Raw genomic sequence first — 24,237 nt, 5'->3', positions numbered from 1 at the left:
TTAGTCTTTAAGGTGCCACCAGACTCTTTGTTGTTTTTGTAGATACAGACTAACACGGCTACCCCCTGATACATTACATATAGAAGTTACTCCATGTTGTTTTCAGAGGTGGACAGCTAACAAAAGGAGTCTAAAAATTGTTAGTCTTTAAATATTTTAGTGAAAGAGTCACTGAACAGGTGGCAGATCCAGGATAGGGGTGTGGGCTCTGTTAGGCCTTGTTTGGGATGACCAGCATAACTCTCTTGGCTGTCTCCCTTGGAGTACGTGGCTATTCCCAATGTATGCCAATAAAAGATACAATACCTTTATCTCCATGTCTTGTGTTTACTTCTCTACTTCCTGCTCTTTTAGAACTGCAGACTGCAGCTAGTATTCTAGTCCAAGACACAGATTACAAAACTATGAGAACCTTTATTATGAATCTTTAACAGTATCCTATATTTTAAGCATCACATTTAATGGGGCTGAATCTACATACATTAGAATGATCACAACCATACAGAGTTTCTTTATTTTGTTAGTTTTTTCTCCTTTTCCTTCACTTTCTCAATCTTCTTTTCCTGACAGCGGATCATTGAAGACATTGCTGAAAATAGCATTGAGAAAAGATCACTTGAATGCTGTGTATTGCTAGATCATGTTGAGCAGAAAACAACTCAAGCTTCAGGTTTTGACAGCTGCAGTTTATACAGCCAGCCAACACATTACACAGGCAAAGCTCTGTGCTTACTATGCCCTTAAGAAAACAAATGTGGCTTCCACTTTAGTAGGCTGATGTTTTAGTACACAAAATAGGCCTAATAATAAATGGATATTACCTCAGCTTGACTATACAGCTGTTTCATTTGGACCCAATGGCCTGAATTAATTACTGTAAGAAAATAAATGGGCACAACTCTATTGATTTCAAAGTTAGTTGTATGGGTTATATTGAAATTGACTGAATTTTAAGTGACTTTGGGGCAATGTTTGTAAGGTGGAGTTTGTTCTAATGCTCATATGAGGGGTTATTTTTGTTCTCTATCTTTTATACAGCTGCTGTATAATACATTACTGTTACAGAAAACGTGCTGGTGTATAAAGTGGAAGTTAAATGAGAGCAAATACTGAAGGGCCTTTGAAGTCAATGGCGATATGACCATTTACATGAGCTGGCCCAAACTCTCCCCTGCTTGGTTTTTATTTTATATAAATAATTTTGTTAAAGTTTTATCAAACAAATTCCCATAGCTTATGACTTTCACATAAGAATTATATGATGTGTGGAAGCATTCATTTTCCAGGTCCATAAGCACAGAAGGGAAGGGGCAAGGGAAGATAATCAGAAAGTGGAGTAAGAAAAAATGCTGATAAAAGGAATTCCAGCAGCCAGTAGTCTGCAGTCACTGAAGTTGATAGGAGTTTAGCTGGTTTCAGTGTGAGTGGAAGCAGAATCAGGCCCTAATATGTCAGCTGTGATTAGTGGGCTGGCTGAGACGGCAGTATTTCCCTGTTTTTAGAATAAGGAATAGCTGTGGAGGATCAGCTATGGTTGTGTGGTCACTGTTGGTAAACTCTGATTTTCTTTTTAAATGAAGACTTCTAGAAACAGAATAGCCTTCAATTTCCATGGAGTGTCACCATCTCTTTAAAAATCCCATTTAATTGGTCACAGCAGTACATGACTGCACCCCTGAACAGCTGCCATGTTTGAAAGATTTAGGATCTCAGAGCTCATTAGCGTTAAGGGGCTGAGTACAGTACATTGTGGAGTTAATCTGTTTATTCTCCTAGGAGCTGGATAATGTGGAAGTGGCTATTAGTAAATTGGACACATCTAAACTGACAGGAATGGACAACTGTGGCCAGAGCTATGGTATGTACCACAAAGAGACAGTGGAGATCCAGTACATTTTAAAAGAAATAGTGATTTCAATAGAATAAATTCCAGTACCTTGGTTTTTCATCTGTAACGTTTCCACCAGGTTTTGTAGGTTTTCCATCTTGTTCTGCAGCTGCCTGCATGTGCTCCCACTGGCTTCCACTGGCTGAGAAGCTATTGAGAAAATGATTAGTCACTATACTATTAGAGGTACAAAAATACATTATCTAACTAGTTGTCTTTTTATATAGGAACCTTCAAATTACAGAGTGAAAATTAGTTCTAAAATAAAGTTTTCAAACAGGACTATTTTGAATATCAAAGAGAAAATAAATGGGATGACAAGATGATAAACATCAGTTTTTGTAATTAATAATATTTCTATTTCAACCAAGCCAAACTTTTTAAATGCTATGTGGTTGCATGGAGGGGGAAGGAAGAAAAAGTACTTTGTTGTTAATAATAATAATAATAATAATAATACTTGTGCATAGCATTTTTCATTAGATCTCCGAGCTCTTTACACAAGAGGTCAGTATCATTATCCCCATTTTATAGATGGGAAACAGAGACACAGAAGTGAAGTGACTTGCCCAAGGTCATCTAAGAAGCCAGTAGGAGACATGGGGACAGAAGCCAGGTCTTCAGTCCCTGTACAGTGCTCCTTCCACTAGGCCACTGATTATTGCTGAACGTCAGTATTCAGTCAGAGTTGAAATATAAGGATGTAATAGGAATAAACAAATGAGTAGCTGGTCTGTCTGGGATTCAGTTTGATCAGGAGGTGGACTATGGACTAGCCCAATTTAGCAGGTATAATGGCACATGCAAATCAATGCTGTACAATTGCACTGTCATAGTCAGTTTCACTCTGCGGCTGGCAACACGGGTAAACCACTTCTGGTCAGGAGCTGCACCATTCATATCTGCTGCTGATTCTAAAATAAGGTGGGAAAAGGACAGGTAGATTGAGGCTGGGCAGAGACACAGGCAACCAGCTACATAGAAAAAGCATGGAATGTGGAACTTTTCATCTCTAGGTTACAGGTTTGAACTGAGCCAGGGCTGGCAGTGACTGAAAGTCATCAATGTCATCTGGCTAATGGTCTGTGTGAAATAAGTTGGTGGGTTATGTGCAATTGCAACTGCAGAGATGTTCACCCCACAAAATTCATCATTACGCTTGCAACTAATTACTTCCTGAGCTGAGAAGCCCCATCAGCGTTAAGGCACATTGGTGGCGGAAGCTTGTGCTGTTGTGTAGATAAATGGACTTGCATTTGCCTGACTGTCCCCAGCCGTGAGTGTGGAAGTGTCATGAGCACTTCATTCTGCTTATGTGCACCCTTCTCCTAGTTTTTAAACCAACAATAAGCATGCAAAGTCTTGCAGGGTCAGCCCACTAGTGTGCAGAACCAGGCAGCCTGCCAGCAGGCGCACAGCACTGTGAGCATTCAGTGCAAGAATGCGAGCCCAGCACAGCTATTTTTGCTAGGGCTCCTTAGAAAACAGAGAGGAAAAAGCCGGAGGTTTGCCAACTGTAAAAGATAAAAACAACTGAGTGGGAAATGCTATTGTCAGGCTCCTAAAGGGAATTACAAACCGAGTAAGAAGAAAATGTAATAAGTAGCATGTGGCTGGGTATCACTCCAAAGATTAGCCTTGATCTATTTATCACTGATGGCCCTTTTTTAGGGACTTTTTGATACTAGATTAACAAAGTACTCCAGGCAACCTGAGCCACCGGCAAGTGGCTGGTACGCTGGTGTTAAAATACACACCCTTCTACCAGCGGAGTGGTGGGATGGAAAAGTTTTGTTACTTTTACCTAAGATTTTATATATATGAGAGAGATGTGGTTACATCAGTGTTTCCACTAGTCCTTGGCATTTCTCAATTCTTACCATAGCAAATACCTAATCTCAGTATTTGCGAAAGTCAGGGTAACTGCGCATTTTATTTAATTAGATAAGGCAACTGACAAGTTTTTGGTTTAACTAGAAGGGGGCTCCGTGGGTGAGCTACCTATGCTTTTCCAAACTAGTTAGGGTCATTTCTGGGCAGGAGGATTTAGATCTGTTCTACAAGCCATTCGTTTGGCCAAATCTTGAAAGCCTTTTTGCTCAGTCCTTAGTTAGGCAAAATTCCCACTGCCTACAATGGGATTGTGAAGGAATGAATGTATCCTTATTGCCAGACAGAAGAGGGATTAAAGCCCTTCACCGCGTAGGAGAAAAGAGCCTGCTTTGTCTCATAGCTTTCAGGCCTAGAGAAAAGAATTCTCCAGTTCTGGCCATTAAGATGTAGCCATAAAGGACCTAGCTAGACATCAGTCCTGGTGGTGCTTGATCTGTAAGGAGGCTATGTCCCTTTGGGATTTGCCTTGATGACACCTCATGATGATAAAGATGAGATGTTTTGGGCTGGTTGGAAGATGCTGTGCTTTCTCCAGGGACTAAGAAGAATAGAAAGGACTTGCAGTGAAGAGGAAGGTGAGGGTGGCTGGGTGGTGTTGGTGGCCTGAGGTCAGATTAGATGAACTGGCCTTGAACTCTATGACTATGACTTGGAACTGGTTGCCCTGCAAACAAGGAGTCAACTTTTGTGTGTGTGTGTGTGTGTGTGTGTTTTCTCCCCTGATGAAAGAATCATTTGCTTTTATCTCCTTGCCAAAAGGGAGAACCAGGGCTGCTTTCAAAAAACCCCAAATAGCCCAACAACAACACACTTACCAAAGGAGACCCCTTCTTTTCCCACCCCCCTGCAAGGAAGAGCTGTTTGCTTATCTCCTACTGAGGAAGCGCTAAGACTGTCTACCTGCAACAACAGGAATTTGCCCAAACTGTTCCCTGCCTGATGGAGAAAAGGCACCTGTTTGTTTGAATTTCGGTACTTTTTTTCCCCCTCTTCAAGTGATCAGTGACTCCTTTCTTCCCAGGAATGTGGCAGCAAATCTCTTGTATGGAGTTTTGATTGGATAATGATTTCACACTCTAGCCCTTCGTAAATTGTATATTCTGATTTAATAAGGGAAGGTCGAGCCTTCCAGAATTTTTAATGCTGTAGTTGATTTTGAAATACATTTATCTCCCTTTCTCTATGTTCTGCATTGTCAAGTACTAGTTTGGTTTTAGAAGCACTTTACAGTTTATACAGTACGTTTATACAGCCAGAGTGGCATTTTTACAAGCACTCAATGTTGGTCTAACTCTGCTGCCATTGAAATCAATGAAATCAACACAACACTTTTGAAAATCTCACCCTCATTGTTTTCTTTCAGTTTTGTTAATGTTCTGGTAACTTCTCGTGCAGCTTTAATGGGATACAGTATTTTTCTTTACTTTCCATCCTAAACTGGTATATAGTGTTAATCATAGTCACTGTTAAACAGCTGCTGTGATACACATCAGAGTTTATACAATACAGGGGGAGAAATATTTGTCTTAATATGGATTGTCACAATGCAGCACTTCCTAAACGTGGAAGTATTTTGTCTTTTAAATGCATGCAGTGTGAAGTGAGAAAATTAGTAATAATGGAGATGGATTTCAGTAGGGCAAGCAGGTTTGAACTCTAGAACACAGCTTTAAAATGGAACATCAAATTCACTGGAACAAATGTGCATCATGGAATTACACTTACAAGAACTGGGAGTGAAGGAGACATCTGTGTAAAAAGAAAAGGCCAATAATGTAATTTTGAGAATCACCACTACTTTTATTGAGTGAAAGGGGAGAATTTAAATTGGGGGCTGGGGCTTGCCCTGCTCTGGCTCTCCAGCCGGAGAGCAGGGTTGGAGGCCGTTTCATGTGGCTCCTGGAAGTCGTGGCATAGTCCCCCTCTGGTTCCTACATGCTCCAATGGCCCCCTCCGGCACTCCAATGGGAGCTGCAGGGGTGGTACCTGCAGACGGAGCAGTGTGCAGAACTGCCTGTCCATGCCCCTGCGTAGGAGCCGGAAAAGGGACTTGCCGCTGCTTCCGGGAGCCGCTTGCAGTAAGCGCCGCCTGGAGCCTACACCCCTGAGCCTCTCCCCATGCTCCAACCCCCTGTCCCAGCCCTGATCTCCCTCCCGCCATACAATTTTTATTCCCAGATGTGGCTCTCGGGTCAAAAAGTTTGCCCACCCCTGATTTAAATAATTATCTATTAAAATGGAAACATGAAAATAAATATATTTCTGAACATTTAAAAACGTTACCCTCATGGCCCACATAACATAACAGCTGTATATGGTGGTGTAACTCCACTGGTCTCTATAGAATTACAGTTGGGATGAATTTAGCCTATTGTTTGTAATTCACTACAGGGGAGAGAGAAAAGCCAGCAGAGTCCTCCTGATTGGAAGAAGGGGCCATACTTACTTTTCCAGGCAGTTGTAGCTTCTGGTGAGCTACTCTTCCTCAAAGATGCTCTATGGTCCGCTGAGGTACTAGGGACCGCCTTCAGGTCATCTAGCGGAGCGGTTAACAGTGAGTGCACTGGAGACCTATCTTTGTATCTCTCCTCCTGGGAGAACTTCTTTGGGGAAGAGGCATAACGAGGAGCAGCAGTGAAGATGGATTGACTTGCTAGAAAATTGACACAGTGCAATTTGAATAAATGCTCATATTCTACCGTTAATGTGAGTACTGCTATGCAATCATTTCATAACCCTGTTCTCCCCATTGCATTCTTTGATCCTTCCCATTTTCCATCAGCAGCCAACACGGCAGCACCTGCCCTCTATCTAAGAGAACAGAGTATAACTTCTTTGCAAGTCCCGTGCAGTATTGATGCATGGATTGTCAACTGGAAGATAGCTTGTACCTTTTCCCTAGAGGAGTATGGCCAAGTGTATTTCTGCTGACTACCTGTGTCTGGCACCCTTGGAGAAGCACCTGATTTTCAACAATTCAGACACGAGTTTCAAGGTTGCTCACCAACCCAGTTCTTGCTTTACCTTCTGTCTAGCTACTTAGGAGAAGGCTTAGGACAATATTTTCAAAGTTGGGTGCCCAAAATGTATATGGAGGCATCTAAATAAAAATGACCTGATTGTAAGAGGGGCTGAGTATCCCTTACTCCAAATGAAGTCAATGGGAGGTGCCACTACTCAGCACCTCTGAAAATCAGGTCACTTATTTAGTTACCCAAATATGGAATTAGAAGCCTAAATGGAGGCACTCAAGTTTGAAAATGTTGCTTTGTAATTAGGTAAGACCACTACTGTTAACAAATACCTGTTATGGAAATTTATTTTGTCAAGTGGAAGATATTCATGGGGAAAACCATAATAAACATGGTCATTTGCTGAACTCGCTCTAGAACTGGGAAAATAGCTAACTGGAAAGCCCTCCTCGTCTTTTCAATTCTTAGTACATGTGCTGATGTCACTCTCAAGAGCTGAGCTATGAACAATCAAACGCATATGATGCAGCACTGTGCTAAGTGCTTTAGAGATTTTGTAAAAGGTTCCTGCTAAGAGACACTTGTAAAACTTACCTATGAAAATACACTTGTTTCCTGTCTCTATACAATTCTGCTCTGTGCCAAGCCATGCCTACTTGAAACATGCATTCTTTAGTGCAGCCAGTGAAAACTCACCAGTGGGTGCGAAAGACAAGGTAGCAGTTTGGTCCTCAAGATCCGAAACATGTAAAGTTAAAGGCTCCCTGCAAGCAAAATAATGGCAAGACTAGCATTCCATTCTGAAAGTGCCAGGCTGAGATTTCGCTAGAGTAGAGTAATGCCCACAATGAGAAAGTGAAGAGTTTGCATGCATTCTAGAACTCTCATACACATACATGAAAGGTAAATGGTGTATACAGGGTTCAAATGGGCTTACTTCGAGGGATGAAAGAACCATTACGGCATTCTTGTGCTCAGGCATTTAATTCTCATGCAATTTTTAGCATAATGTTAAAGCTAATGGTCCAGCCTCATGCCTGGGTGTAGGTCAGTCCATCACTGGGGAAAGCTGTAATGTGGCCACAACCTCTCTTCCCACAGAGGAACGCTGGGGCGTGAGAAAGTGTAGCCCAGCAGAGGGCGATGTTGGCTGGAGAGGAGGGGATGCCTACGGTGCTGGGAGATGTCAAAATGTACCACATTCAGTGAGCTGCCCCATATAGATATTTACATGCAGGAGCGCCACCAGCTTTCTTGCTGCCCTAGGCGGCGGAAGGTCCCGCCCCTGAAATACCGCCCCCGACAGAGGCGGCGGAAGGTCCCGCCCCCGAAATACCGCTGATGACTGGGGCAGGCGAAGATCTGGTCGCCGCGGTCGCCGCCCACCAAATGTTAGTGCCTTAGGTGACCGTGGCGCCTAATGGGTTGCGCTGGCCCTGTTTACGTGTCCTCCATAAACATAGTATCCGAGAGTCTCTACTGATGACTTGACTGCAACTTAAAGCTGCAGGCCCCAGCTATGCTAGTACCACAATTTGCGTGCTTAGTGCCAGCTGAGATCAATTTAAGTTTTTCCACTGACATCCATGGGCTCTGGATCATGCTCTTGTACAATATGGGGATTTCTGACTTTCATATAGGTTCATATCTTTAGAATACTGGGTGTAGTATGTTATATAAAAGGGTTAACATATATAATTGCAGTCAGTCCACAGAACGGAAACAAAGCAAATAGAATAGTAAGGAAAACACATCACACAAGCTCTACCTCGAGAGTAACCAGTGGGCTAAACCTTGAAGTCCTTGCTTAGGTTTTACTCCAGTCTTAATTCCTAGGGAGAGTTTTGCCTGCATAAGGATGGAGTAAAGACTAAGGTGCTGATCTTGCAGTGGGTTCCATGTGGACTGACTTCTGTGCCCATGAGGGCCCTGCTGAAGTCAGGCAAAGATAGGGGTTGGTCTACAATGGAGCTTCATTAGATTGGCTGGAGCTTTGCCTGGGTACAGGGAGTCTGCCCACACAAAACAAATTGCAGGAGCAGGGTCTTACTGCGGACTTTAGGGTTATACCCAGTCGGAAATACAATTACCAGAGCTGTGCAGTAATCTTGCTGTAGAATTCATACTGTTAGTGGGGAGGATTGCACTGAGGCTAAAGGAGTATAACTCCAGCAGAGTGACATAAATAGGTGATGATGCTAACACAACAAAACATTGACATGAAAAGCTTATTTCAACATTTATGCACCAGCTACTTCAGTGCTTTGGCTATTGGCAGCATTTGAGTAGTCATCCTTTTCCATGTAACAGTGCTAGTGTATAAATAGTACATGCAGTAGTTATTTTAATTCAGGCATACATTTTATGAAAGGACAACGTAACACTGGTGGCGGTTCCATACGTGTGTCATAATGTTCTATGTAAGCAGTAATGACAAGCATTCTGTTTAAGATAAATTTACTATACACAGTGGTGGGCTACATGCATTCCTGGTGTAACAGCCCTGGATTTACTCCTGGCTGTCTGTGGCACAGTGTATTTGATATAGAACTGTTCAGGTTCACATCTAGGTATGCTTTCCTGCTTTTGATTCTTCCTTGTTTGAGAAATGTTATCTTACTAAGTAATAAGGCAGGTAGCATGCTACGAGACAGTGAGATCAAAATGCATGCTCTGATGTTGGGGTTACATGAAGTATAGATATGTAGCAGTTCAATTGCAATACGCACATTAAAAACAACAAAGTGGCTGGGTTTTTTTTGTACTCATGCATATTTATATTCACTGATCATTTTATCAAATAATAACCTACTGCTAGTTATTTTCTCTTGACCTTTTGACAAAGACAGGTTATTTTATGGCAGCAAAAAAGGAAAAATGGAGGGAAAACTACTGCTTTGTCACAGAAAATGGGTTGATGAATCTGGCCGGAAGGCTTTACAAAGATAAAAACATAGCCTATAAATCAGCACTGAGAGTTTTAATTCAGTGGCAATGCATGGTGAATATTAGAACACAGAAAGCAGATGATTGCATCAGTCATTTCATAGGATGATTCAGTGTATAGATTGAGAACTGATTTACTGTATTACTAATGTCAACTGAAAAATAAGGGGTTTGTTTAGCAAATGGTGTGGTAAGAAGGACTGGTACATACCTTCCAACCAGTGTCTGGAAAACTAGATCAGATAACCTTGCTATCTGATAATATTATTCAAGAACGTTATTTGAAAGGAAAGTTCCTTCATTGTTTTTTCTCTCAGCTATGATTTAGGGCTAGATTCCAATGTCCTATGTCATGCTGAATAGTACCTTACTCTGCAAACAGTCCCATTTTAAGTCAACGGGACCACTTGTCGAGTAACGTATCACCTAACATGAGGAGGGATATCAGAATCTGGCCCTAAATGGATTTCTGGAAATATGAAATTGGTTCATGATTTCTGGATTCCCCCAGTTTCCTGGCTTTCTGTGTCTCGGTGCTAACGTACTAATGCTCTGATTTTCAGAGAGGCAGAGCTCCTGCTGATTTAAATGGGATTTGTAGCATATCTGAAATTCAGGTCATTAGTGCCTGCCATTTTACGTCTACAACAAGCACTTTTGGGGCCTATTTCTACAGCAGAATCACCATGAGGAGCCGCTAGTCCTCACTAACAACCATCGTTTAAATATCATTGCAGCAACTTCATAATTCCACACAGGCTTTAATGGGACTCATTTATTCTTGGTGTGGTAGCACTGATTTTAGTGGGGTTGAACCAGCACTGATTTGGCCTGATCATATTTGTTACGCTCTTTCTAAGAAGCATCCTGACAGTGCTTCACAAAGAATACAGCATTGAAAAGCACAGGAATAACTCAGTTTAACAAATCCTTCACATCCTAGAAAATACATAACAAAGAGATAGTGAGATCAACATGCATGCTCTGATGGTGTTGGGGTTACACACAAGGAGTTCAGTGAAGTGACATCTCTTCTCACCTGCTGAAAGTATCCTGCCCCAAGCTGCCTTCCGGAGTGGAGTCTCTCACGGCAGCATCTCTTTATGAAAAGACATAGGCCAGTTAGAAACCCATGAAGCATTACCATCGGGATTGCTAGATTTCCCAGGATTCCCAAGATGCAGCAGTACACATCCGGATATGAAGAAAAAATTGCTAAAATGTTATCTGCATTCATCCAGACGTTTACACATTATAACGGAAGTTGGGGGACTGTCACAGGTTGGCTGCCCTTTGTGGCTAGGTCTACACTGCAGCTGGGATGAGCTTCCCAGTGGGGATAGACAGAGAAGCTAGCTCTGCTTGAGCTAGCATGCTAAAAACAGCAGTGTGGCCACAGCGGCATGGACAGCAGCTCGGGCGAGGCACCCAAGTCCAAACCTACCTGACCTTCTGGATCCATACTTGGGCAGGTAGCCCAAACCATCACCTGCGTCACCCTGGCCACACTGCCATTTTTAGTATGCTAGTTTGAGCAGAGCTCCCATGTCTACCCACCCGTGCTGGGAAGCATGCTCCCTATTGCAGTGTAGACATACCCTTGGGCTCAACCATGCCAGTGATCTAGCAGCTATCTGTCAGCTGGTCCTGATTTGGCAACTTAATTATACCTAGTGACCCCAGCTGTGAAAGGGTCAGGAAGAGACTCGATAAGGAGGATGGAGAACTCAGTTAGGGACGACCTAGGCTGAGCCAGGGGAAAACAGACCGAAGAAGGCAATAGGGACAGAATTAATCCCTGTGGCGGGGCCTAGAAAAGGGGAAAGGTACAGAGAGGCAGTCCTGGAGGGGGCTGGCATTCTGGCAGAGCAAACAGGAACTGGGAGGACCTATGGAGAAGCCAGAGGCCTGGGAACCAGCAGAGAGGCTGTGTTAAGCACAGGCCACAGGGAAGCAGCACCAGGGCCTTTGAGGTTAAGGCTGTTTAATATGGGGTCTCTGGGCTAGAGCCCACCTTCAAGACCTGAGGAAGAGGTGTACAACCCCAACATAAGACTACTGAGTCCAGGATGAGGCTGAGGACTGAGCCTAAAGGCTGGGATGAGGAGTAGCCCAAGTGAGGGAAGCAGGATCTCTGATGTTGGGACATTTTCGGTCTTTAGTTGTACTTCTGTCATCCTGGAAGGGGTCTGGACTAGAAAGGACTTAGTCGGAGAGCTGACTCACAGACAGAATCAGGCCACTGCAGGGCCAAAGAGATGACCGATGGGGGCACTAGAGGTGAAGACCCCGCAGGGCCTTGACCTGATGCCAGAAGTGCTATGATGGTGAAGTCAACTGCTTACAGGCACCCTTAACATTTCCTCTTTCCACATGTAGCTACCTCTCAGGGCTTTGTGGGCGGATAGTGATAGAGTATGGAACCCACTGTCCTTCTCATTGTCAGCAAGGTTACAGCACGGACTGATTTTTCACAATAGCTGCTTTGGAAACTATTAATAGGTTCCATCCCTGAACTTGGTATTTCTCAGCGCTTCCTTCCCTGGTTACAGCCTCACAAACCTGCCTGCAGCCAGGGCTTTGTATAGGGAGTTGGGGCATGGCGACATGCGGAGCCTGGGCCCCCAGTGCCAGGGCAGGGCACAGCCCAGAGAGCATGAAGGAAAGGTACTATGCAGTGGAGTCTACTGTATTCAGCTCATATTTCATCCAATGATATCCGATAACTCCCATGGATTACAACTCCCATAGTATGAATTCCTGCCTTTTCCCAATCTGGTCTCACGTATCAGCCACTGTAAAGTTCTTATTGCACAGAAGTGTAGGGTTAGATTGCGGACCACGCATCTGGATCAATTTCCAGAACCTACCAAGGACACGGATTGATTTAAAGTGTCAGGTTTGGGAGGTTTCTTGGCTGTGACCTAGAGAAGCAAATGTTGGTTGATTTAATTTTGGAGCTTCACAGAAACACTCCCTTGCCATCACCAGCTCTGCTACCGTGATCGCTTCCAGGCCGCAAGCCCATTCTATCAGGTATTTTACTCATAAAGCACCACCTCCTCTCCATCAAGACCCTGGAGGAGAAAACCATCCATATAAATAAAAGCTTTCCTGCAATCCAAATCTTCAACAAGTCAGTTCCGTCCCAGCTGGAGAGAAGCATATTGTTCCATCTGTCCATATGCCCTTTTTCTTTCTTTTAGCGAAAGCTCTGTATTCAATTAATGTAACTTTTCTAGAAAAGGAGCCACATGCACTCCCAGGGATTTCTGTAACGTCCTGAGGATGACACCTTCAGATTCTTTATTGGGGTTTGAAACAATCAAAAAAGAGATTGCAGGCTTTGCACTGCGCCTGGAGCATATTGGAAAAGGGTTTGGGGAGTTTAATTAGTATTGTATGAATACCTATGAGGTACAGACCTGATCAATAGAGCTCACAGATATGTATCATGCTAATGTATCTCAGTGCTTTGATATTAAAAGAACTTCCAGTCACCTGGAACACAATACCAGGGATTTTCCTCACCACCTTAAAACCTACCTTGCTAATCAACTCTACTGCCATTGTTTCCCAAAAGCTAGTCCCTCTGGTTTTACTGCATTCAGGGATTCCCAGGCCAGAAGAGACCTCTGTGGACATCTAGGTATAACACAGGCCATAGACTTTCCCAAAATAATTTCTAGAATGAATCTTTTAGAAAAACATCCAATCTTGAGTTTAAAATGGTCAGTGATACAGAATCCACCATTGGTAAATTGTTCGAATGGTTAATTACTCTCATAATTAAAAATGTACACCTTATTTTCAGTCTGAATTTGTCTAGCTTCAGCTTCCAGCCATTGGATCATGTTGTACCTTTCTCTGCTAGATTGAAAAGCTCATGATTAAATATTTGTTCCCCATGTAGGTACTGAATCAAGTCATCCTTTAACCATCTCTTTGTTAAGCTAAACAGATGGAGTTCCTTGAGTCTATCACTACAAGGCAGGTTTTCTAAGCCTTTAATGATTCTCTTGGCTCTTTTCTGAACACTCTCCAATTTATCTACATCCTTCTTGAATTGTGGGCACCAGAACTGGACACGGCATTCCAGCAGCGGTTGGACCTGTGCCATACACAGACGTATACTTTAGCTGTATTAAAACACACATTGTTTGTTTGTGCCGTTTTCCAAGCAATCCAGATCACTGTGAATCAGTGACCTGTACTCTTCATTATTTACCACTCCTCCAATTTTTGTTTCATTTGCAAAATTTATCAGTGATGATTTTATGTTTTTTTCCAGGTCATTGACAAAGTTAAATACCACAGGGCCAAGAACTGATCCCTCTGAGACCCCCACAGGAAACACACCTGCTTGATAACAATTCCCCATTTACAGTTACATTCTAAGACCTATCAGTTATCCAGTTTAATCCATTTAATGTGTGCCATGTTAATCTTATATGGTTCTGTTTTTTTCATAAAAATATAACGCAGTACCAAGTCAAACATCTTAGAGAAGTCTATGAGGTTAACACTATTACCTTTATCAAACAAATGTATATTCTCATAAAAAAATCAAGCTAGTTTGACAGGATCTATTTTCTATAAAACCATGTTGATTGGCATAAATTACATTACTCTCTCATTTTTTAATTAAGTTCCATGTCAGCTGCTCCATTATCTTGCCTGGGATTGATGTCAGGCTACCAAGCCTATAATTACCTGGATCATCTCGTTTACCCTTTTTAAAAATTGGCACAACATTAGCTTTCCTTTAGTCTTCTGGAACTTCCTCATTGTTCCAAGACTTATTGAAAACCAATATGAATGGTTCAGTGAGCTTATCAGCCAGGTCTTTTGAACTTCTTGGAAGCAAGTTATCTGGACCTACTGATTTTAAAATGTTTAGCTTTAGTAACTTCTATTTAACATCCTCCAGAGAAACAAGTAGACTAATTCCCAGATTATTGGTAAAAGTCTGGGACATTCTTGGTCAAATGACAACGTTTCTTACTTGCTGTATATATCCTGTCGCACGCTGCATGTGACAGCAGATTCTCTACTTGCAGCATCTCTGTATGGGAAAAATGTACCACAGTTAACAATATCAAGAAAAGCACTACCATGAGGATTGGCAGATATAGTCATTTTCTGAGGGATAATTAGTTCTGGAAAGGATTCTCCAGTCCTCATGTCAACTCACACGGGGAACACAGTATCACACAGGAGAGAGAAAACAGTAGGCAAATCTTTCCAAAGAAACTGTTTCTTACAAAATGTCAAAGATTCACCAGTCCTTTTGCTAGACGTTGAAAACCATTTCTTGAACTCACGGCTAAATTAGCAACACAGAAAACAATGGCTTATCTCACTTCCATCATAAAGATATAATACAGACAATCATTATAATCCAGACATTGGCAATTCAGCAGTGTTGATTGCCCTGTGTTCTGAAACATTCTTCTCTTGTTATGACTAGGGCCCTACCAAATTCATGACCGTGAAAAACACATCACAGACCATGAAATCTGGTCTCCCCCTGTGAATCTCATCTTCTGTGTGATTTTACCCTATACTATATAGATTTCAGGGGGATTTCTCAAATTGGGGGTTCTGACCCAAAAGGGAGTTGCTGGGGGTTGTATTGTCACCCTTTCTTCTACGCTGCCTTCAGAGTTGGGCGGCCAGAGAGTGGCAGCTGTTGGCTGGGTGCCCGGCTATGAAGGCAGTGCCCTGCCAGCAGCAGTACAGAAGTAAGGGTGGCAATACCAAACCATGCCATCCTTACTTCTGCGCTGGTGCTGACTCTTCCTTCAGAACTGGGCTCCCAGCCAGCAGCCGCCGCTGTCCAGCTGCCCAGCTCTGAAAGCAGCAACGCCGCCAGCAGCAGCACAGAAGTAAGTGTAGCAGAACTGCAACTGCCCTACAATAACCTTGCGCCCCCCCAACTCCTTTTGGGGTCAGGACCTGTACAATTACAACACCGTGACATTTCAGATTTAAATAGTTGAAATCATGAAATTTAAAATGTTTAAAATCCTATGACCGTGAAATTGACCAAAATGAACCATGCATTCGGTAGGGCCCTCGTTATGACTGTCGAGACTCTCAAAAGGTTTGATGCTGATTTCTGGTTCAGTAAAAAACAGCTACTCAGCCAAAACAGTAAAAGCGTGTTTGGTATATGAGACTGATCTGACAAAGCCCCAATTTTACATACAATGGGAGATAAATCATTCTTGAAATAAAGAATATATTCTAATGCAAAGTCATGAATGATGTTAATCTTTACAAACTCTCTATTTCTGGATCCGGAGCATCAGGCTTTTACAAGTGATGCTGGTTTTGATATTTTGTTTAACATGATCTATGAAGTCATTTTAGTGTGCTAAGAGAAACCATTCGCCTGTCTCCCACATGACAGGATACTTCCATAATACAGCAGAAGGGGATTCACAAATGATCATAACATCTGAAATGCTTAGATGGAAAGTAAATAAACAAGACATCACGGGGGTGCAAATGATGCAGTCATTTTCTAGTTCCACTACCATCATAGCCATATACCATCCTCAGCCTGTGATATGGATTCATTAGACCATGGCGCAGATACCTTGCCGATCTTTTTAATTTGGGCCACCGTTCTCCTTCTGCACTCTTATAAGCAACCACTATTCCTCTCCCAGAAAACAGCTTATCAATAAGGGCTGTTGCATGAGCAATATGGCTAATCTCTCTGGATACCTTGAGTCGACTCCTAAATCCAGGTTTCCTGTACAACTGTATCCTGCACTACCCCCAAAGCACTTGAGTGGCCAGATTTTAGTTTCCGAAGGCTATATATGTCCAGAGTACTTTACACTTTTCTTACATTGTATTTCTCAAGGTGGATAAAGGTAACTCTCTCCTGCCATCGCTGTCACTCTTACTGAGAACCATGGAGGGGATCTCATCAATCGTACTTCTTAATTCCTGGAGAAGCCGCTTTAAATCTCGCAGTGGGTCCTCCTTCACAATGCCTGGCTTGGGTGGCATCTGAATTAAATATTCATTTATAAAAGAAATGTTTAAAATGGCATTTTGCTTTCCATAACCTATATATACCCAGCTAAAGACAGACATTTCTCTTTTGTTCTTAGTTATTAGATTTTTTAACTCTATTTTAGTGGAAGCTATCTAGAGGTTTGACCATGAAAATTTGATCATTATCAAAATACTTTATAAGAGGTGAATATACTATGTAAGTTAATAAACTCTCTCTCTTTCAGAATATTGTAAAGAAAATCATAACATGATTATACACGGTACTGGATATAGATGTACATTTTTATATACATATACAAATACTATGTTCAAAAAACATTATTAAGGTTGCAAAGTTAAGCACTCAAAAGTTAGGAAATGCAACCTTAATTCAGCCCCCCTGGTGCATATGCATTGTAAAGCAGTCTTTAATTACATGATCACATACTATATTTTCCACAGGACCTCCATCTCATTCAGCGTACATGGTGCACAGTCCTCACTCAATGAAAATTAAGTTACATTCAGTATTTATTAAATTTTATTAAATTCAATATTTTGTTTTCTCCCGATTGTGCAATGGGTGGCCCTAGGCCTTATTTAGTGAACCCTATTCAAACCCGGCTTTGAACAGAGAATTATTAATTTCCTCATCAGCTTTCTTCTGGTGCTCCTCACGACAGTATCTGATTATTCACAAACACAAATGGATTCATTATCACAACACCGCCTGTGAAATGAGGGGCTGGTATTACTCCCATTTTACAGATGGGGAACAGAGGCACAGGGATTTTGAGGTCAAAAGTGTCCACTAATTTTGAGTGCCCAATCTCAGACCCCTAGAACCTGATTTTTCAGATTACTTAGCATTATATAACACTATCTGTTTGAAGCACAACTCGGATTGACTTCAGTTGCGGCTGTGAATGCTCAGCAATTTTGCAAATCAAGACCCGTGGGCTCAAGTCAGGCACCCAGAAAATGAGGACTGCACTATTAGAGTGCTTGAGCTCCTCAAAGAAAAGATTGCCAGAATTCTTTTTAACATGGGCAAAACAATGCACTTTTCTCTAACTTCATTCTTGGAAATGGTTAAACCGTTCTGGCTGAAATGGGTTTTTCTTTCTTAAAGTCATCTTGAAACAGACACCCGATATAAAAAAATGTCAGCCCAAATGATTAAATGTTGGCAAAGTTATAAGCATCTAATAATAGGATATTATAATGGGAAGTGTCAGGCAATCTTAATAGGTGGTGCTTACAATGGGTATGTCTACACTACAATTGGACACCCATGTCTGGCCTGTGCCAGCTGGCGTGGGCTCACGGGGGTTGGGCTTGTGGGACTGTTTAATTGCAGTGTAGAGATTTGGGCTTGGGCTGGAGCCCGAGCTCTGGGACCCCACGAGGGGGGGAAGGTCCCAGAGCCCAGGCTCCGGCTTGAGCCTGGACATCTACACTGCAATTAAACAGCCCCTGAGCCAGAGTCAGCTGGCACTGGCCCACAGTGGGTTTTAAATTGCAGTGTAGACATACCCAGCAAGGCCAACTGCATCCTTGCTGTGACTCCACTGATTTCATTGGAGTCACACAATTGATACGTTTTGCTCACATGCTGTATATACAGAAAAAGGGACACATTAGAAAGTGAAGTTAGTTGGTAACTGAAACTTTTTTAGTGCATGTCTCCAAGTGATATAAGGAAAACTTTGGTCAAAGCTTTTTTATAATTTCCTAGCTGCTTTGTCTGTTCTCAGAAAACTCAGAGATAGGTAACAGTTTATGCAGACAGTCAATGGACAGAGCAAATAGACAATTCATAGGCTAAAGTACACAAACATGCCTGAGCCGCAAAATTATGGCCATCATTTAGTGACGTTTTCTCTGCTGTGTGAAAGAGAAACTAGCAATGCTGTAGAGTGATCAAACCATTTCTTTTCTGAGAAAGCAATAAAAACCTTTTGCACTGGAGTTACTAAAGTTCTCTCAATGGTGCATTAGTATGCTCAAGTTAAATGTCGGCATTTGGTTTACACTGGACCCGGCAAAGATAAAGCTGAACATACAGTACTGTAAATATACAAGGTCCAATTCTGTCCTCACCTGGCCACACCCTCTAGGAAGGTTATTCTCACACAAGGGAAGGGAAAGGCTGGGCACAGGGCCCTTTCCTCAGCATTGCTGCCTGCTACCCACTCCCATAAATCCCTGGGCACTAGTTTAGCTCCTGCAGGAGCTGTGCTATTTGGGACTCCCCCGAGCCACAGCTGTCCTTGTAGGAAATGTGAATTTCCAAAACACAAAGAGCAAAGCAGAAAAAAATACTGTAGATTTTATCTGCAGTATCTTATATTTCCCCAGGGGATTGGTGGGGACAGTCTGCAACTTTTGACCCTGCACCCCTCCCTACATGTGGCATCTGTAGGGGCATGGAGGGGGCATGCCATGAGCACACACAGAGGGCTGATGGGGCCTTAATTAGGTTCACTTCCTACTGAGGTCAATGGATCTGTGTGAGAACAGAATTGGTCCCACAATACATATTTACTGATAAAAAATAAGGTGTGCGCATAGTGACTGACAAACCCACACTCTGTGGTGTGTTAATGATCATGGGCTTGATCCAATTGCTACCAAAGGTAATGGAGACTCCCATTTACTTTGGTGGGAGCTGTGGCATGTCCTATATGGAGAATCATATAAAAACTAATGCAGAAAATAATTCTCCATTATTTTCTCTAAAGACTTCGGTTAAATCCATAATTTAGGTGTATTTAAAAAGAAGGGGGGAAGGTTACGTAATCTAATATTAATACAAAAGCTGTCATAAACTAAAAGGAAAAAAAATCAGAGAAAGCCTGTATGGGTAGGAAATTTTAAAACATTCTCCTGCAGCATTTGCAACGAAAACATTGCAGGATTGTACTGGTGCATGAGAACCAGAAAAGGAAATTGGCTGGAAACTGGAATTCTGACTAGTCTTTTCTCACTGTCTGTGCTGAGTGAGTTACAGAAAACACACGCCATAAATGGTGAAAAGTCAAATGTATTTCAATGTAGTCTTTGTTTCAATATTTTAAAGTGTTATTAGTGACACAGGTAAGGAAATTTGTTTTAAAAAGCTAGTTTTTATTCTCCAACTGCTAAGATAGTCTTAGCTAAATAAAAAGAAAAGGAGTAAGTCCATAATATGAGACATTATAGGAAATGAGTTAATCCTGGTAGGTAAGAATCCCTTTGAAAAACCCCCACTGGAAATGACATCTGTTTTTGAACTTCAGAACAGCTCTGTGTCATGCTGACTTCACACCCTAGAGCCAATACTCACGTGAGGAATGAAGCCTTGAAAGGCTTGGGAAGATGGCACGTTAGCGTGGGGATGAGTAAGTGGCAATGATATGTGGCGTGGCTTTCCAGAAGAAGTAGAACCTGACGTATATCCTGGGCCCTGCAGTTCCTGCCGAAGAACAGTAGTCAGGTGTAAGCAGACAAAATGGTGTACAGGCTAAACCCTTTGGGACGGGGGCCATCTTTGTGGGCTGTTTTTTATAGTATGTAGCACAATGGGGCCTTGGTCCAAGATTCTCAAAAGTGACTAGTGACTCTGAGGGCCTCAATTCAGACCCCTTTAGGGTTGTCTCAGGTTGGGAACACAAAAATGGAGGCACCCAAAATCAATAGTCACTTTTGAAAATCTTGGCTGGTCCATGACTGGAGTTCCTCCAATGCAGAGTAAAAAACAATAGGATCACACTGACTGCAAGGAATCCTGAATGCAGCAGGCAGTTTGATGCTATAAAATATGGTGCCCCGTGTAGTCCTATAATGTACTTTACAAGGCACACACAGGTTAACCCCTTTAAACCCATTAGTCACACACACTTCCAGCAGTTTGCTTTGGGCTCAGAATTCCATGTATTGCTGTGGTGGTTACAACTGTTTTCTAGCTGGGAACCACTCAAGGGTAATGATTTTTAGGAGCTGCCACATGGTGGCTCACCCGATGAGCCAGGCCTGATTATAGAAGGAGTCACACAGGAGAGGGAACAAGGTGATTGCCCTGTAAAGAGCAGAAGGAGGCTGCAGTGGGGGGAGCATAGAATAGCAAAGAGAAACTGCAGAGTGTGCAAAGACCGCATGTGGGGAAGGCCCTGAGGCCAAGGGAGCTGTGACAGAGAGAAGCCCAGGGACCAGGCAGCTTCTGTGGAGAAACCTGGATGGAGTCTGGGCCTAAAGGCAAGAGATGGAAGGCTAAGCTCCAGCTAGGAAGAACTGGGAGGACAAGCTGGGACAGAATAAGAGCTCTGGCTATGAGGGAAGGCACCAGAGCTTAGTATGGACTCTTATGTGGTGATGGGCTTTATTTTGGGACCCTGTGATGGTTAAGAACTATTTCTGTTATTGAAGTGGCCCTAGGCAGGGGTGATAATATGGAAAGGAATTGTTTCTGCTACTAAATCAGCCCTAGGCAGGGGTGATGTTATCCTAGAAAAGAATCGTCCTATTATTAAGCCAGCCACGGGCAAAGGGTGGGACAGCTGTGTGAAAGTTGTGTGCAGTTCTTACAGGTCCTCCAAATCGGGGGGCTAAAGGGATCAGTGTGCCTGTAAAGTGACCCAGGATGGAGTGCTTAGAAGATGGCCATCCTACAGGAGCCACTACAAAACAAAATTGTCCCATATTTTAATGTCCAGTTAAATAACTTATTACTGTTCTGGGTGCATTATTCATTTTCATATATAATTAAATAAAACTCTCAAATTCTAATTCACCTGAAACTGCCAGAAAATTTCAGGAGTATCACAGAAGTCTTAGGACTTGTCACAGAAGCATGGTGCCAAAGCATTCCCATTACAGCTTTAATTCATTTAAAGTCAGACCCTGATACCCTTACTCACATGGAATAGTATTTTACAAGTAAGTGATATCAAAGGCACCACTTGTGAAGGGGTGATATTAAACCTGAGCTAAGGGTATCAGATAAGTACCCTTGGGCATATGCTGAAGTAAAAGGAGGGTAGTATTAAAACTAGAACCAAGAGTAAATGCCTAAATTTTTCAGTCCACATATTAGCTATAAAGAACTTACTTTTATATCCAAAGCGTGTTGTAGTTTGAAGCGCATAGCTTCTTGCTCCTGACACTGGATTATGCACTGACATTCTGCAAATTGCATAGATGCCTGCAAGAGAGAATATGAGATTTAATTAACCTTTTCTTTATTTTCTATTAAATGTTTTTAATCCTTTCTCTCTAATAAGAACAAGGGGCCCTACAAAGAGATCTTTTATTTGTATAGTGCCAGCAGTGTGGTAGGTGCTTTCTAGAAATATAAGACCAGATGCCGGCCCTGCAGAGCTTCCAAAAGGCATCTGAATTGCCATATGACCCTCGTAGCAATGATATCCACACAACAACCTTAGTGAAAGGAGATATTCCTATTGGAAAGAATCCTGAACACCTATGGGCTTTGGTAATCCAAGTGTATTAACTGTGCAAAGCCCTCCTCAAGGCTTTAAAATGGATGACAGGGTGAAGTCTGGAATCTATACTCTGTTAAATAATACAACTTGTTAAAGATTGTTTATAGTGGAAAAATGTGATATATGCAGATATGATAATACGTATTCTGGTTCTTTAAATCTGTAGCAGGAAACTAAGCAACAGGAGCTGGGGAAGTTTCTGAGCCCGAGCGCTACTGTGAAGCAGACAGAGACAGGGACATTTTAGGGAGGGTGTTTTCATAATTCTAATAAAGTTTCTTGTTCAGTGTTAGAAGAAACTGAGTTTCTTTCTGTCATTCTTTACCATTGCCACATGACAAAAAGGCAGTTGACTCTCTATGCTCACTGAAGCATGATGAATACAGTGTTCATACACATACTTAGCTGCCTCTTGTTTGCACGGTAGTTTCTATTTCAACATTCAACTCAGAAATAATTTATGAGCAGCAGGTTGATCAATTACCTGTAATGATGTCTATACAGTGGAGGCTCTCCAGGGTAGGTAAGATAGGCACTATCTGTCCTGTCTGACCACTGTTATGATCTTTACCCTCTGCTTTAAATGGGCTCTGACTGTACTTTTTACAGATAGTTTTCACCCACTCACTTTCAGACAGCACCAGCCTTCATTGTGTCTGTGCCTTTGTTAGTTGGCTATATTATTACTGTATGTTCTGTTACACACAACAAAGCTGTGCTAACATTATAAATGTTGCAGAGTCAAGCACTCAAATTTAGGAAACAGCCAGAATTAAGGATGCCTGTGGTACTGGCTCTGCATCTAATCTGTCTTCCCCCCCTCGCAGGCTGAGTCTCCCTCCTTAGGCTCCTCATCCCAGTCACCCCAACAACCACCCTGTCTCAGTCTCCTTGCCCAACCAGTCTCTGTCCACCCACAGGCTCCTTGTTCTAATCTACTCCTTCTCCGCACCTCACTAGGACTAGCTCTCTTCCCCTAGCTCTCTTCCCCTCTGTATATGCGTCAAGCATGTACCTCTTGTACGCTGCCTGTATGCCTGGAGGGAGGGGGACTTCGTGGCACATGAGGGAGGGTCCACCTGCTCTCAGTTCCTGTGCCCAGTGCCCCCTGGTGGCCCATGCAGTCCTGAGATGGAGTTTTATGGGGATGGCACATGCACAGTCTGGTTGGCACATAGGCGCTGTGAGAGGTTGAGCATGGCCAGTACAGATGGAATTTAGCTGCCAAACTCTAACAAGTCTATACTGAAGATATGCAAATGGAGATTTTTTTCAAAGGTTTATAGGTTGGTGCAGCTTGGGTGTTTTTCACAGGGATAGGAAAAGGCACATCTGGGGCCCCAAGGCAACCCCCTGCCGAATTCCAAGTCCTTGCTCCACAGAATGGAGGCACTTGAGCTCCTCCGTGAAATGGTTGTAAAAAATTTTTAACATGGGAAAAGCACATTATTTTTCCACAATATCTTTTTCAGAAAGGGATGAACGGTTCTAGCTGAAACTCTCCTGAAAACTTCAGCCTGAGGCAGAACCCAGCATGGAAACTTTCAGCCTGAATGGTTAAAGTATGGCAAAGTTGTAAAGCCACAGAAAACCATGTTATAATGGGAAGTTGTCTTAACTATAAAGGGAAGGGTAACAGCCCTCCTGTGTACAATACTATAAAATCCCTCCTGGCCAGAGACTCCAAAATCCTTTTACCTGTAAAGAGTTAAGAAGCTCAGGTAACCTGGCTGACACCTGACCCAAAGGACCAATAAGGGGACAAGATACTTTGAAATCTTGGTGGGGGGAAGGGTTTTGTTTGTGCTCTTTGTTTTGGGGGTTGTTCGCTCTTGGGACTAAGAGGGACCAGACATCAATCCATGCTCTCCAAATCTTTCTGAATAAGTCTCTCATATTTCAAACTTGTAAGTAACAGCCAGGCAAGGCAAGCCAGGCTATTAGTTTTATCTTTGTTTTCTCAACTTGTAAATGTACCTTTTGCTAGAGTGTATATCTCTGTTTGCTGTAGCTTTGAACTTAAGGCTAGAGGGGGTTCCTC

The 24,237-nt window shown here is 42.5% G+C and overlaps 1 protein-coding gene across 1 annotated transcript in view; it reads right to left on the bottom strand.

Annotated features, from left to right (window-relative positions):
• Nucleotides 1-447: 447 nt before the first annotated feature.
• The window catches only part of CCDC158 (coiled-coil domain containing 158), a 56,589-nt gene continuing 32,799 nt past the window's right edge, over nucleotides 448-24,237 (bottom strand). Inside the window, exons 16-24 of the mRNA XM_054030372.1 lie at nucleotides 21,803-21,895; nucleotides 20,042-20,170; nucleotides 16,562-16,725; nucleotides 14,705-14,764; nucleotides 10,739-10,798; nucleotides 7,450-7,517; nucleotides 6,228-6,434; nucleotides 1,937-2,038; nucleotides 448-589 (exon numbers count right to left, since the gene is read on the bottom strand). Coding sequence (XP_053886347.1) covers nucleotides 513-589; nucleotides 1,937-2,038; nucleotides 6,228-6,434; nucleotides 7,450-7,517; nucleotides 10,739-10,798; nucleotides 14,705-14,764; nucleotides 16,562-16,725; nucleotides 20,042-20,170; nucleotides 21,803-21,895 — 960 coding nt within the window. The 3' untranslated portion in view covers nucleotides 448-512. The remainder of the gene's footprint in view (nucleotides 590-1,936; nucleotides 2,039-6,227; nucleotides 6,435-7,449; nucleotides 7,518-10,738; nucleotides 10,799-14,704; nucleotides 14,765-16,561; nucleotides 16,726-20,041; nucleotides 20,171-21,802; nucleotides 21,896-24,237) is intronic.

Source organism: Malaclemys terrapin, chromosome 5 (assembly GCF_027887155.1).
Source record: "Malaclemys terrapin pileata isolate rMalTer1 chromosome 5, rMalTer1.hap1, whole genome shotgun sequence".
NCBI classification, from domain to species: domain Eukaryota; kingdom Metazoa; phylum Chordata; order Testudines; family Emydidae; genus Malaclemys; species Malaclemys terrapin.
Note: the sequence above shows the minus strand (reverse complement) of the source record. Positions and strands in the feature narration are given on the sequence as shown.